At 36.0% G+C, this 12,500-nt stretch overlaps 1 protein-coding gene across 1 annotated transcript in view; it reads left to right on the plus strand.

Annotated features, from left to right (window-relative positions):
• Window positions 1-328: 328 nt before the first annotated feature.
• The window catches only part of LOC119593067 (putative pre-mRNA-splicing factor ATP-dependent RNA helicase PRP1), a 12,966-nt gene continuing 794 nt past the window's right edge, over window positions 329-12,500 (plus strand). Inside the window, exons 1-13 of the mRNA XM_037941984.1 lie at window positions 329-512; window positions 4,667-4,834; window positions 4,929-5,148; window positions 5,457-5,600; window positions 6,519-6,776; window positions 6,895-7,206; window positions 7,322-7,471; window positions 7,678-7,849; window positions 8,031-8,159; window positions 8,887-9,009; window positions 10,639-10,829; window positions 11,214-11,376; window positions 12,381-12,500. The exon at window positions 12,381-12,500 is cut by the window's right edge and continues 794 nt beyond it. Of these exons, the coding sequence (XP_037797912.1) occupies window positions 466-512; window positions 4,667-4,834; window positions 4,929-5,148; window positions 5,457-5,600; window positions 6,519-6,776; window positions 6,895-7,206; window positions 7,322-7,471; window positions 7,678-7,849; window positions 8,031-8,159; window positions 8,887-9,009; window positions 10,639-10,829; window positions 11,214-11,376; window positions 12,381-12,500 (2,197 nt within the window). The 5' untranslated portion in view covers window positions 329-465. The remainder of the gene's footprint in view (window positions 513-4,666; window positions 4,835-4,928; window positions 5,149-5,456; window positions 5,601-6,518; window positions 6,777-6,894; window positions 7,207-7,321; window positions 7,472-7,677; window positions 7,850-8,030; window positions 8,160-8,886; window positions 9,010-10,638; window positions 10,830-11,213; window positions 11,377-12,380) is intronic.

The raw sequence follows: 12,500 nt of genomic DNA on the forward strand, positions 1-12,500 counted from the left end.
AAGCATTCGAATGTCGAGCAGTGTTGTTGCTTCATTTCGTATTATTTCGCCCCAAATGACCCTACCCAATAACGAGAATGCCGTGTTATTAAATCAATTTAGTCTAAACAGTAAAGCAAACAAAATAGTGCTAGCAATTAATCTTTTAAGGACACGATACTTAAGATAATACCGAGGGAATCCCAAACGTATACATTACGTTAAAATATTCATATACATATTTCTGGACGTCGAGATAAAACGCGAAGGCGAATTTTATAAATCTAATCAAATACACGTACAGTATTCATGAAAACCGTGCATCCTAGTGTTTTTTTTTTCCAATTACAACCAAAGACCATGCGGCGAAAAAGAACCATCGGCCAAGTTCAAACTTCCCTGGGAGAGACGAAGACTACGCTGGGCCAAAAGACGACAGCATTTAAACCCATTTTCTCAGTGAAGTAGGGGAAGTTGCACAGAAACATGTCCAAACGAAAAATAGACATTGATCCATCGACGCTCAAGAAGAGGTAAGAGGGACTTTTAAGGGGATTTTCAGAGGGTCCGAGGCTGTAGTGTGGGGGTTTTGTGGGCTCGTCATGAAACATTGTTTGGGTTTTACATGTGGTTTTCGGGGAAGGGGATTTCTCACTTCGGCTTCTCCTCCTGCGAAAAGTAGGTATTACGACGGTGAACAGCGAGTCTCGTAGTACGGGAGGGGAGATAATCGTTCATTTTGTGTGGAAATTAGTGTCATTGGGGTTTCCATAACCATGACTCAATGCTGCTGTGAGGGGACATATCGCTCCCATTATGCATATTTTGTCGTATATTCTTAGCGAGGAGAAGGTTTAGACAGTCATAGTCTCAAGGGGAATATGAGAGAAAAAGCCCAAGTTAATAATAGTTTAAATCTTAGTCTGGAATGATAAGTTATGTGAATTTTGTGAAATTTGGAAATGACTCCTAACACTGATTTCCAGGTGAAGATTTTTTTCTCTGATCGCTCTCGTTGTGATCTGAGTGACTCTGGCACTCGCTTGGCTCTGATATTGGCCTTAATAGCTGGGGATGGCATGACAAGTATCAGAGAAATTGCAGGGTAAATGCAAATGACCAAAGAACCTTTTGTTTATTTAATTACTGCGATACACATCCTTAGTAATCGGGGGACTTTGCTCTGTAAATCCCATTTCAGAGGGTTTGCTGCCCCCCTAACCCCTGCCTGGTATGCCAAATCTTCATATGTTCTACAGGATAGAGCCATGGCATATATATGAAACTCTTACTGATATTTTTTCTCTAACCTGTAAATCTGGAATGGCCAGCTTGTGAGTCATCATGTTCCTAGTTCTCGCTGTTGGTGGGAATTGCGTCCACTATCTGCCACTTTTTTGTTATTGCCTTGATATTTTGCTTATTAGCCCAATGCTGATGGGTATCAGAAACCTATGTGTTATAAACTCTGGTGATTTCTGGCAATGTCTTGACACTGGGCATGGTAGTCTGCTGCATGTAGAGGAACTTCCTGCTCCACAGCTCTGGTGCATATGGCTGTACCCCATAGACCAAGTGGTATGTTATGACACCTGTACATGTGATCTGTCAGGTTGGGGTTAATAATTTTCTCCAGCATCTTGCACAGCCCAGCCATGATGGAACTGATTTGAATTTCAAGGGACTATTCTTGGGTTCAGCAAAAATCAGGCCAACCACCTCTGTGCATTTTTTTTTTCCCTATACATAATGTTCTAACCAAGCAACCTTATCTAACACCAATGAGGGGCTCCTTCCCCTGTCCCCCACCATAGGATTCCAAATCTGCAGATTATTTCTTATACCTACAGCTGTAGTATTGGTAACTAATGTTTTCAGTTTGCCTTAGCTTAGTGAATTCATACTATAAAGATTAACCAGGGTATTGAAATTCAATATCTGCCAAAGAATAATTTTTTTTGACTGGGTCTTCACAGACAATAATCTTGATATGGTATTCCTGATAATAGGAGAGGGCATGGAGTATATCAGGGAATTATGGGTGAAATAAAATGAATATAGAAAAAAAAGTGAAAGTAACACACAAAGCGCTGAAAATAGGATAATGAAACTGTGAATTTGTCCGACATCATTGGCTGTCATTGAAAGACTAGGGGCTGTTGGGCCAACTTTTGGAAAAACTCTGTGGTATCCAACCAATCTTTCAGTAAAACCTGGCATTCACACTATCAAAAGATCCATGTCAGGGGCTCTGGCTTCTAGACCATAGTTGATATATCCCATGTACCTCATCTATCCCCTTAGCCAGGGGGCTTGACTCCCTGGACCCATATGGTATTTACACCATAAAAGTATAAATAGCCTTGGATAAAAGACCCAAAATGGATGAGGATAAAATCTTACTACATCAAGTAGAAACTAAATTTTTTTTTGATTTAATTGCAAAATTATATCTTTGTTTCTACATATAATTTGCTCACTGAAAACAGCATACCATTTCTTCACTTTCATCTACTGTCTAAATCGTGTGGTTTCCAATTACTTTTTTTTTTTTTTTTTTTTTTTTTTGATATGTGGGACACTTGACGGGATCGTATATCAAACTGCCGGCTAGTAATATCCACTTCATCTGCATAGCCACTATATTGTTTTAATGATAACCCAGACTTGATGCACTGAAAATAAAACCTTCTTGCCAGCATTTGTCAAGGAATGGAATTTCCTGGCACTGTCAAATATTCTGGTAGTGAAAATGTGCAATTGTAGAAGGTTATTGTAAAGAATTATATAAATAACTGTATAAGTATGTTAAAGAACTATTTATAAATGTTAACTACATAAATTTAGAAAAGCAGGGGTTGATGATTACAAAATAATAATTTTCACAAGAGTTTAGTAATACATCAACTATTTGACAGTTGTAATAACGAGTTATAGAGTCAGAGTGGTATTTATTCTTGCCATGTAAACATAATGAGGGACTTAGAAAAAGATTGGTAGATGCCTTTGAAGAAATTTGCCTCGGTTTTCATCAGGGTAACCATTCCATACATTGATAAGCATGAAAACCTGATGGTTATCCCCTAAGACTGTGCCCTAAGAAATTATAGCAGTAGTTGGTAACAGAATTGATAAATAAGTACAATATGAATTGCTAAGAACTCCCATGACTTGTTAAGTCCGGCCCTTGAACCTGTCTGGGTTCCGTTGCCAATCAGATATGGCAGATTCCCTAATAATTACAAAAATTTATAAATACTGCAAATTTCAATCTGAGGTGAAGTTGCATTTCAAAAAGTAAAAGAAAATGGAAAAAAGAATATTCAGTGATGGAAGCTGCAATGAGACATATTACAAAAAAATGAAATTAATGAACCTCACTTTAAATACAAACATTAATGTGAAGATCAGTGTATGAACCAGACCCTCTTTTTCTAGCCTATAGGTCTGCCAACAGATACTCTCTTTATTACCACTTCTCCCTAGTTTTGGGGTCTGCTCCTGAATGCCTTCCTGTGATTACACTCATTTCCTTAGCCAGGGATTTTTAATAAATATAATTAATCCAACTGTACCTTAAGGGCACTGTAGACTTTAATATAACACTCAAATAATGCATAGTTTGGTATTTTCTCTGAACTTTACAATAAAATTGATGTATCCATAGTCTCACCCAACATAAGAAATCATACTCGGTTCATTTTGCGTCAAGAGCTTGAAATGATAAGTGTATGAAAAAATTGATAGCTTTAGGCAAGTGGCATTCAGCATTTGCCAATATTACATTATTATTATTATTAATAGTTTTGTCAGAAAAAAAAGAAAAAGATAAATATTTGTGTATAGATGAACACATTAACACTGGGGAATGTGAAATACCTATGGGCTCATGCATTATTTAAGGGGTATTAAGCTTGGTTCTAATTTCTTGGGAGTATGAAGAACCATTTTTGACCTTCCTAAGAAGCTCTCGATGTTTACATACCAGATACTTTGAGTGAGTGAGCGAGCATGTGCATGCATGTGAACACATACACTTGCATTTAAACTCGCATTTAACCTCTGCCTACTGTAATATAAGTTCATTTATTGTCTTTACTCATAGATGGCTCTGCAAGTGCTTAGTAACCAAGGAGTCAGTTATTAGTCCAAGCTAACTATCTGACCTGTTTACCCTTTTCCTTGACATTTTGGAAAATGTCTTTGGTATTATTTCATTGTCTTTAATATTAACAAGATTTTAATAACAATTTACATATAATAATATCAATAAAAATAACTACAGTATTGATATTAATTATATTAGAAAGAAAAACACATTTTCCCGCCAATTCAAGGAATGGGGAAATCAGGGTCAGTCACTAGGACCTACTGATTGACTCCTTGCTGGCTGTCACATGTGGAGCTATCTGTATGTAACTAACAAAAAATTGCTGGGGACAGTACATAAATCTGTGGTGAATGGGTTAAACTTGAGTAGAAATGAACTGAACATGGAACAACTAAAATTCATGTTACAATTTTGTATTTAATTTTCTTGCAGATACAGATCAGTACCACAAAGGAAGTATATACCTGTGGATGTAAATAGGGTTTTCCCTGAAAATTTGCACGTAACACTGAGATGTACTGAAAAAGATTTTCTGCAAAATATGATTTCATTAACAAACTTGCTTTATTCCAACAGATATCAAGGAGATTATGAAAAGGACTCAGACAGAGACAGTGGTTACCATAGCCATGGAAATGCAAGTGCTAATTCCGGATATGGCCATCAGCAGAGAGGGGCTGTTGCGATGTCTCTTAATCCTTTTACGAATCTGCCATATACACCAAGATATTATGAATTATATAGGTACGTGCTTTATTAATAATTATGAGGAGATGAAAATCAGTAAATGTTCATAAGAAAGATTATCTTACATAAAAAATTTATTTTTTTACCACAGGAAAAGAATTGGCTTGCCAGTATGGGAATACCGTAATAGATTCTTTGAGTTGTTGGGCCGTCATCAGACCATTGTATTAGTTGGAGAGACCGGATCCGGTAAAACTACACAGATGCCCCAGTGGTGTGTTGAGTTTGCTCGGTCGAAAGGAAAGAAAGGAGTTGCGTGTACCCAACCCAGGAGAGTAGCAGCCATGTCAGTAGCTCAACGTGTAGCGGAGGTAAGGTGTTTGTTTATCCTGTAGGGCTAGTTGAGATGATTTGTCTTTTTCATTGTTTCTGTTTTGACTTTCAAGTCAGATTGTAAATTTCTTTTGAGATTTCCCTTTTCATTTGATCGTTTGCTAAGTTTTATAAAATGGATGATCATTTTGAAGTAGAACTGTGTAGCATATGAAGTAACTAACAAAAAAAAAAAGCCCTGGGTCACAAGGCATTAAATTCTAATTTAGGTTAGAAGGCAGGGCTGATTTATTGTTTTATTGCTTGTTTTCATTCATATAATCTAAAAGTGTCCAATATTTTCCAGGAATTAGATGTAGCTCTTGGACAGGAGGTTGGTTATTCCATCCGTTTTGAAGATTGTTCTTCATCAAAGACTGTTCTCAAGTACATGACAGATGGTATGTTACTTAGAGAAGCTATGAGTGATCCGATGCTTGAAAATTACCAGGTGAGCCTTTTGTTTGTTCTAGATATATTTACATAAACAAATGGGATTATTAGTTTAGGTGAAACCACAAATTGTACTTAGATATGTGAGTCAGTTTGCCATTTTGCTGTCACACTCAAAATTGTCTTCATATAATGAATGCTGTTTTTAACTCCTTGAAGTGTAAGCAGTTAATGCAAGGCAGTGGATTTATTCTTTGATAGGGGAGGGATTAAACCAGGAGAAAAAAAATAATTTTAATGGAAAAGAAAATATAAGAAAACATTATAATTTTTAAGAATTCCTCTTTTAAACATTAACCCTTTGCCGACGGGTGGCATGTACGCACATACCATGGCATGGTGGGACTATCTGCCGGGGGCATGTACGTACATGCCATGGTGTATGTATGGACATGCCATGATTTTTCTTTTTGTTACAATCACGGCAAAATATTATTTTTCTGCCACTGAAAGTGTGATTAAGTCGTTTTTAATACTCATTTTTGCTATGCAAAAAAAAAAGAAAAAAAAAGAAAAGAAAAAGATTTCAACTCCATGATGCCACACACTGCTTATTTTATTCAGACTATAGAGCGAATAATGATCAACTATGGAGTCTATATAACAAGAAAAATATCCTTCAGTCTCAATTTATCAGGAAATATGGCAAGTAGAGACTTTAGAAAATAATGAAAACTGAAAATACAACATATGCTGGTAGTATTACAAAGAAACAGCATGGGATGCTGGTATTTGGCATGAGTGGTCGCGCATGCCAGGGCGACGATATAAGCCCCTGGCAGCGAGGCCCAGGACACTATGAATACTACCTGTCGGGAAAGGGTTAATTTTTAAGATAGATAATGTACTATACTATACTATAATATAATATACTTTTTTGCAGATTAAGTTGATAAAAATATTTTTCATTAAACAGGTCATCTTGCTTGATGAAGCTCACGAACGTACACTAGCAACAGATATCCTCATGGGTGTCTTGAAGGAGGTTCTTAAGCAACGAAGTGACTTGAAGCTAGTAGTTATGTCTGCCACTTTAGATGCTGGTAAATTCCAGCATTACTTTGATAAAGCCCCCCTACTGAATGTCCCTGGCAGAACTCATCCTGTCGAAATTTTCTACACACCAGAGCCAGAAAGGGATTACTTAGAAGCTGCCATTAGAACTGTCATACAGGTAATTCAGGATTACCATATTAGTGAATAAAACTTAGATATATTTAGTAATGAATTTGATGTTAAATGGAAATTAATATTGAATGAATTGTTGTCATTGATGTTTTGATTTTTTACAGATACACATTTGTGAAGAAATAGCTGGGGATGTTTTGTTGTTCCTTACTGGTCAGGAAGAAATTGAAGAAGCATGTAAGCGCATCAAGAGAGAGGTAGATGCTCTTGGGCCAGATGTTGGAGAGCTCAAATGTATTCCTCTGTATTCAACACTCCCTCCCAATCTCCAACAAAGAATTTTTGAAGCTCCACCTCCCAACAAACCCAATGGCGCTATTGGTCGTAAGGTGGTGGTATCAACAAATATTGCAGAAACATCACTAACAATTGATGGTGTTGTGTTTGTGATTGATCCAGGGTTTGCTAAACAGAAGGTAAGATCCCAAGACAAATTATTAAAGATTTATGTACAGCTATTTTCATCTTGATATTAGATTTCTAACTCTAGTTCTTGTGGTATATGTATGTTAATTAATGATTATGTTACAGGTGTACAATCCAAGAATCCGTGTAGAATCATTGTTGGTCTCACCAATCAGTAAGGCTTCTGCTCAGCAGCGTGCTGGTCGAGCAGGTCGAACCAGACCTGGCAAATGTTTCCGCTTATACACAGAGAAAGCTTTCAAAAATGAGATGCAGGTAAGGGTTACCTTGTATTTTAAGTTTATCATAAGCTACTTTTAAAAGTTTGCTTTTGATTTTTTCAGAATATGCAGATTTGATTTAAAAAATTTTATGTGTGTATGCTTTATCAAGAAAGTAGAAAATTGTTCTTTTATTACTAAAAACAAGAAATGTACTATGTAAATGTACTGTAATTGGCATCTTTCTCTTTTCTCTTTCAGGACAATACCTACCCAGAAATTCTCAGATCAAATCTTGGCTCGGTAGTTTTACAGCTGAAGAAATTGGGCATTGATGATCTTGTGCACTTTGACTTCATGGATCCACCAGCACCTGAGACACTTATGAGAGCCTTGGAGCTGCTAAACTACCTGGCAGCCCTCAATGATGATGGTCAGTGTACCTGTATAGGAGTAGCAGCATGATATAGATTATTGTATGTCCTACCTTCATTCAGTTAAATAGCAAGAATAAGTTAACACTTTTAATAGAAGTGATACTTTTAGACAAAGCCTAAAATGAGTACAAGGGTCAGATGATAGTGGTGGTTGTTGTTATTATTTTCTTTTTTCAGGTAATCTGACTGAATTAGGTGCAATTATGGCTGAGTTCCCACTTGATCCCCAGCTGGCCAAGATGGTCATTGCTTCTTGCGATTTCAACTGCTCAAATGAAATTCTGTCTATCACTGCCATGCTCTCAGGTTAGTTACTAAAAGGTAATGGTATTTTTAGATTGCTTAGAATTAGCTAAAGAGATTAAAACTCCAAAAAGTAAAGGATCACAATGAATGATGAACAATTTCATAAATAATTGTCAAATCTTTATTCTTTCTCTTCAATTTGGTTTTGTACTGGATAGGTTTTAATAGTACTTAGTTCCTTTATCAAACTAAATCATGGAAAGATAGGTAAGGACAAACTTTTATAATCCTTTTTTACCAGCTTACATGCTCCAGATAGTAACTGAAATAGGTAGTGAGGAAAGTTTGAATCAAATTGGTAGTAAGACAGTGGGAACTGTTATGCACTACACAAGTGCAGCACGGCTGAAGTAAATCGTCACTGTAATGAGCCACACTGTATTAGAACCACATCTTTCCATCAGTCCCCCAAGGTAATCTTGACTGAAATTGACTGGTGTTCAGAAGCATCAGGCTACATCAGCAAGGAATCAGGAGATTTTTTTGGAGAAAACTCGCGAATTTATGGCCAAATAGGATTGATTATGGTGTGGATCTCTGGAGGTTGTGGTTCTAATCTGGTGTAGCTCCCCTAGGTGGCTGAAGTAAAGTGTTGAGCAAGCCAGGAGGGGCGCTGCCCTTCGCCTTGTGAGGAGGGTGAGGCTTAATGTTTGGGCCGTACCCTCCCTCTCCTGCCGTCATGCGCGGCTGTGGTGGGGCCGGGTCGGTTTCCCAATTCTTGCTACAGTACCCCAGTGCTTTGTGCGCCCTAATGAGGCTAAGAAGGCTGCAGACGAGGCCAAGATGAGATTCGCCCACATTGATGGTGACCACCTTACGCTGCTCAATGTCTACCATGCCTTCAAACAAAGTGAGTATTTGAAAATAAAACATATTTTTTCTTAGGTCTTGTATTTTAGTAGCTCTTTTATTTTCTGTTGTAGAAGGTTTGCTAAAGCATATATTTATTTACATAATAAAATGTTTGTAAAATAGAATGAGTGGGATGAAAAAAAAACAAAAACATCACAATTTCATTAAAAAGTAAAAGAGCCGATAAGTCCACTTCAGATTTTTAAAAGAAATATTGTTGCTGAAAATATTCATAGTTGTCCAAATAGAAAATGGTTGGGAATTAAAGGAATACTTATTTTACGTGTGTTATAGAGTATTATGTGGACAGCATGTGGACATTTTCATTTCATTACCAAAAGAGCTGTTTGTAAGAAAGGTGCTATACAAGTCATTTTTTGCATGTAGCCATTGATTTTTTTTTTTTTTTTTAATCAGCATGGAAGTATAAGTCGTAAAGAAGACCAGTGCATATTATTCTTTATCTTTGTATGCTATGGCATTTTATGAAAGGAGCTTGTAAATGAAGTTAGTATGCACTTCTAATATATTAAAGTAGAAAAATAATTAATAAAGTTTATTCTTTTACTTAATTCAATGCCTCTGGAAGAATTTGGGGTTCACTGGGCCTCATAAGGGATCATGTGCTATTTCAGATGCACTGCACCAACAAAATTATATATTTTTTGTATCATTTGCATCTAAAACATGATTTTAAGGTTTCTGCATATTTAAAGTTGCTTGATATTCATTTTAGTTGCTAGATTGAACCCAGAGTAGCCTCATTATGTACACTAGTCCATTTCAATAAATTGAGTATTTTACATTCTGTGCACAAGATAAAATGTTTTATTGAGGGCTAAAAAGAGGACTTTCTCTTATTTTTGCAAATCTTATTCTTATAAAATAAGTGATTGTATGCAGCTTCATACAAGGCTGCTACTCCCATGATTTCAGTACTTCCCTTTTTGTCAGACTTCAAGACAGTTACACTAGTGTAGTGCCACATATCAATCCGAGTATTTGAGACGATCATGTTAGAGTGAAGGTTAATTAAAAATTAATTGTAGCAGAAAGATAGCACAATGTTTTGGTGTGTGACATCTTCCAGGCATAGCAGGCGAATAATTTATGTACTAAATATCGTCCTTTATACAAAGCAATGGCCAATTAGGGCAATACATGTTCTGTTCTCCCTCGGGCAATGCTCCAGGGCATGTGACATGCAGGTAGAGGATACCTTATAAAGAACAATATAAAATGTAATGCATACATCATAGCATCATAGTTACATGATGTGAAGGACTTATTGCCCAGAGCTACATCTAAGTCAGTTATGATGTGAATGACCTGTCACTGGAGCCATGACCAAGGAGGAGGCTAAGGGTTAGCAGAAAATAACATTATATGTGTGAATTTGTTGAAATGATCAGAATGGCTGCTTGTCAAGTAACCTTGATATTCTTTCATGGCTGAAAGCAAGCATTATAAAGAAAAGAAAAATAATATGTGCTGGAATTTCCTATTAAGTTTCTAGAATCCTTAAAGCACATTACAAGATTTTGTATCTTGGGGATTTTCTTTCTTTTGAACCTGAATCTTTACTAATTACAATTCTTTTTTTCCCTGATCCATTATACTCCGGTAGATATGGAGGATGTGCAGTGGTGCTATGACAACTTTGTCAACTACCGTTCACTCAAATCAGCTGATAACGTTCGGCAACAGCTGTCCAGGATCATGGACCGATTCAGCCTCAAACGTACCTCAACTGACTTCAATTCTCGTGACTACTACATTAACATCCGCAAGGCTCTTGTATCAGGGTTCTTCATGCAGGTAGTATTATAGTAATTGATCAGTATATGATACACTGTAATATAAAAATGAACAAGGTAAAAATCAGAATTGCTTATCCAGTAATTGTTTGTAGCTTTTTATGTTTTATATTTAGCCATCAAGAATAGAAGAGCAGTAGTGTATGTGCAGAAATATGTAGTGTATCTTTAAAGGGGAACTTCTTATTAATTTTGATATATGCTATTCTGTTTGCTAGTTGGCAAAGTAAGACAGGTTGATAAGTACTACATTAAGACCATTTGTTGTTTCAAAAGTATTTATTATACATTTAAGATGCAGATAAAAGAATCAACATTTATCAAATTTTCTGTTTGATTGAAATGCTATTTAATGTTATTTATGGTAATATATTTCATATTTCAGATTGCTCATCTTGAAAGAACTGGGCATTACATGACCATCAAAGATAACCAGGTTGTGCAGCTTCACCCATCAACTTGTTTAGACCACAAACCAGAGTGGGTCCTTTACAATGAGTTTGTCCTAACCACGAAAAACTACATCCGCACAGTTACAGATATAAAACGTAAGTATTTAAAGTATGATGATGTTGATAACAAGTAAAACTACTGGTTCAGTTTCTACTAAATTAATTTTGGTAGATATACCAGATGACACTTTTGATAACTTTGTGATGAGTAGTGAATATTCTTAGCTTTTTCTTTTTTTCTGTTTTGCACTTTATTATTGTTTCATAGAGATCTTATTCTTAAAGAGAGGATTATGATTATTGTTGATACCTTGATTTAAGCTTGTACAGTAATGCAGGCAAGCCAATTTTAGTGTCATTAATGGAGTGATGGATTTGCAAATGTTTCAATCTCTCTTTACTGTGAAGATGGAAATTTTAAGGACCATTTTGTTGATATTAGGTAGTGTTACTTGTACAAGACAATACATATAGAAATATTCAAAAGTATTTTTGTAGAAAGTCCCGCTGTTACTAAATGCTTGCAGAGAAGTAAGAATAATGTGATACAGCCATTAATGTCAACCTTTTGGGTTTGCTTTGTCTTTGGTGTTTAATTTAGTTTTGCTATTGTTTATTTTCATGCTGTAAATGATATAAGTGCAGAGTCCATGCGTTGAAAATGACATTGTAGCACAACAATAAAATCAGCCATGCATCATGTATTGTTTTTCAAAACTACTTATTTGTTTCAAAAAGTGTATGTAATGGATTATCAGCTGTGAGAAAACTGTTCTCAAAGGATCTTGCATCAATTTTTGTTCTCAAAGGATCTTGCATCAATTTTTGTTCTCAAATGATCTTGCATCAATTTTTGTTGCCATCATTGTATGTCAAACGTAATTGTGTTTTACTGTTAAGTGTGAATTATGTTTTTGCTTATGTAAGTCCGTCAGATAGTGATGTTAACAATTTTCTTGTCATAAGTACACAGAGGATATTTTCTATTTCAAAGTACAGTATAACTAGGACAGTCCAACATTTTATGTTGGAGGTAGAGTGTGATTTTCTGTACTATTTTACGGGCATGAAATTAACTTAACATTTTTTTTTCTTTATAGCTGAGTGGCTGATAAAAGTTTCTCCAAACTACTATGACATGCAGAACTTCCCACAGTGTGAAGCCCGGCGGCAGCTGGAGAGTATTGTTGCACGTCTGGAATCTAGACAGTATAGAGAAG

The sequence above is a fragment of the Penaeus monodon genome, chromosome 3, assembly GCF_015228065.2.
Source record: "Penaeus monodon isolate SGIC_2016 chromosome 3, NSTDA_Pmon_1, whole genome shotgun sequence".
Lineage (NCBI taxonomy): Eukaryota > Metazoa > Arthropoda > Malacostraca > Decapoda > Penaeidae > Penaeus > Penaeus monodon.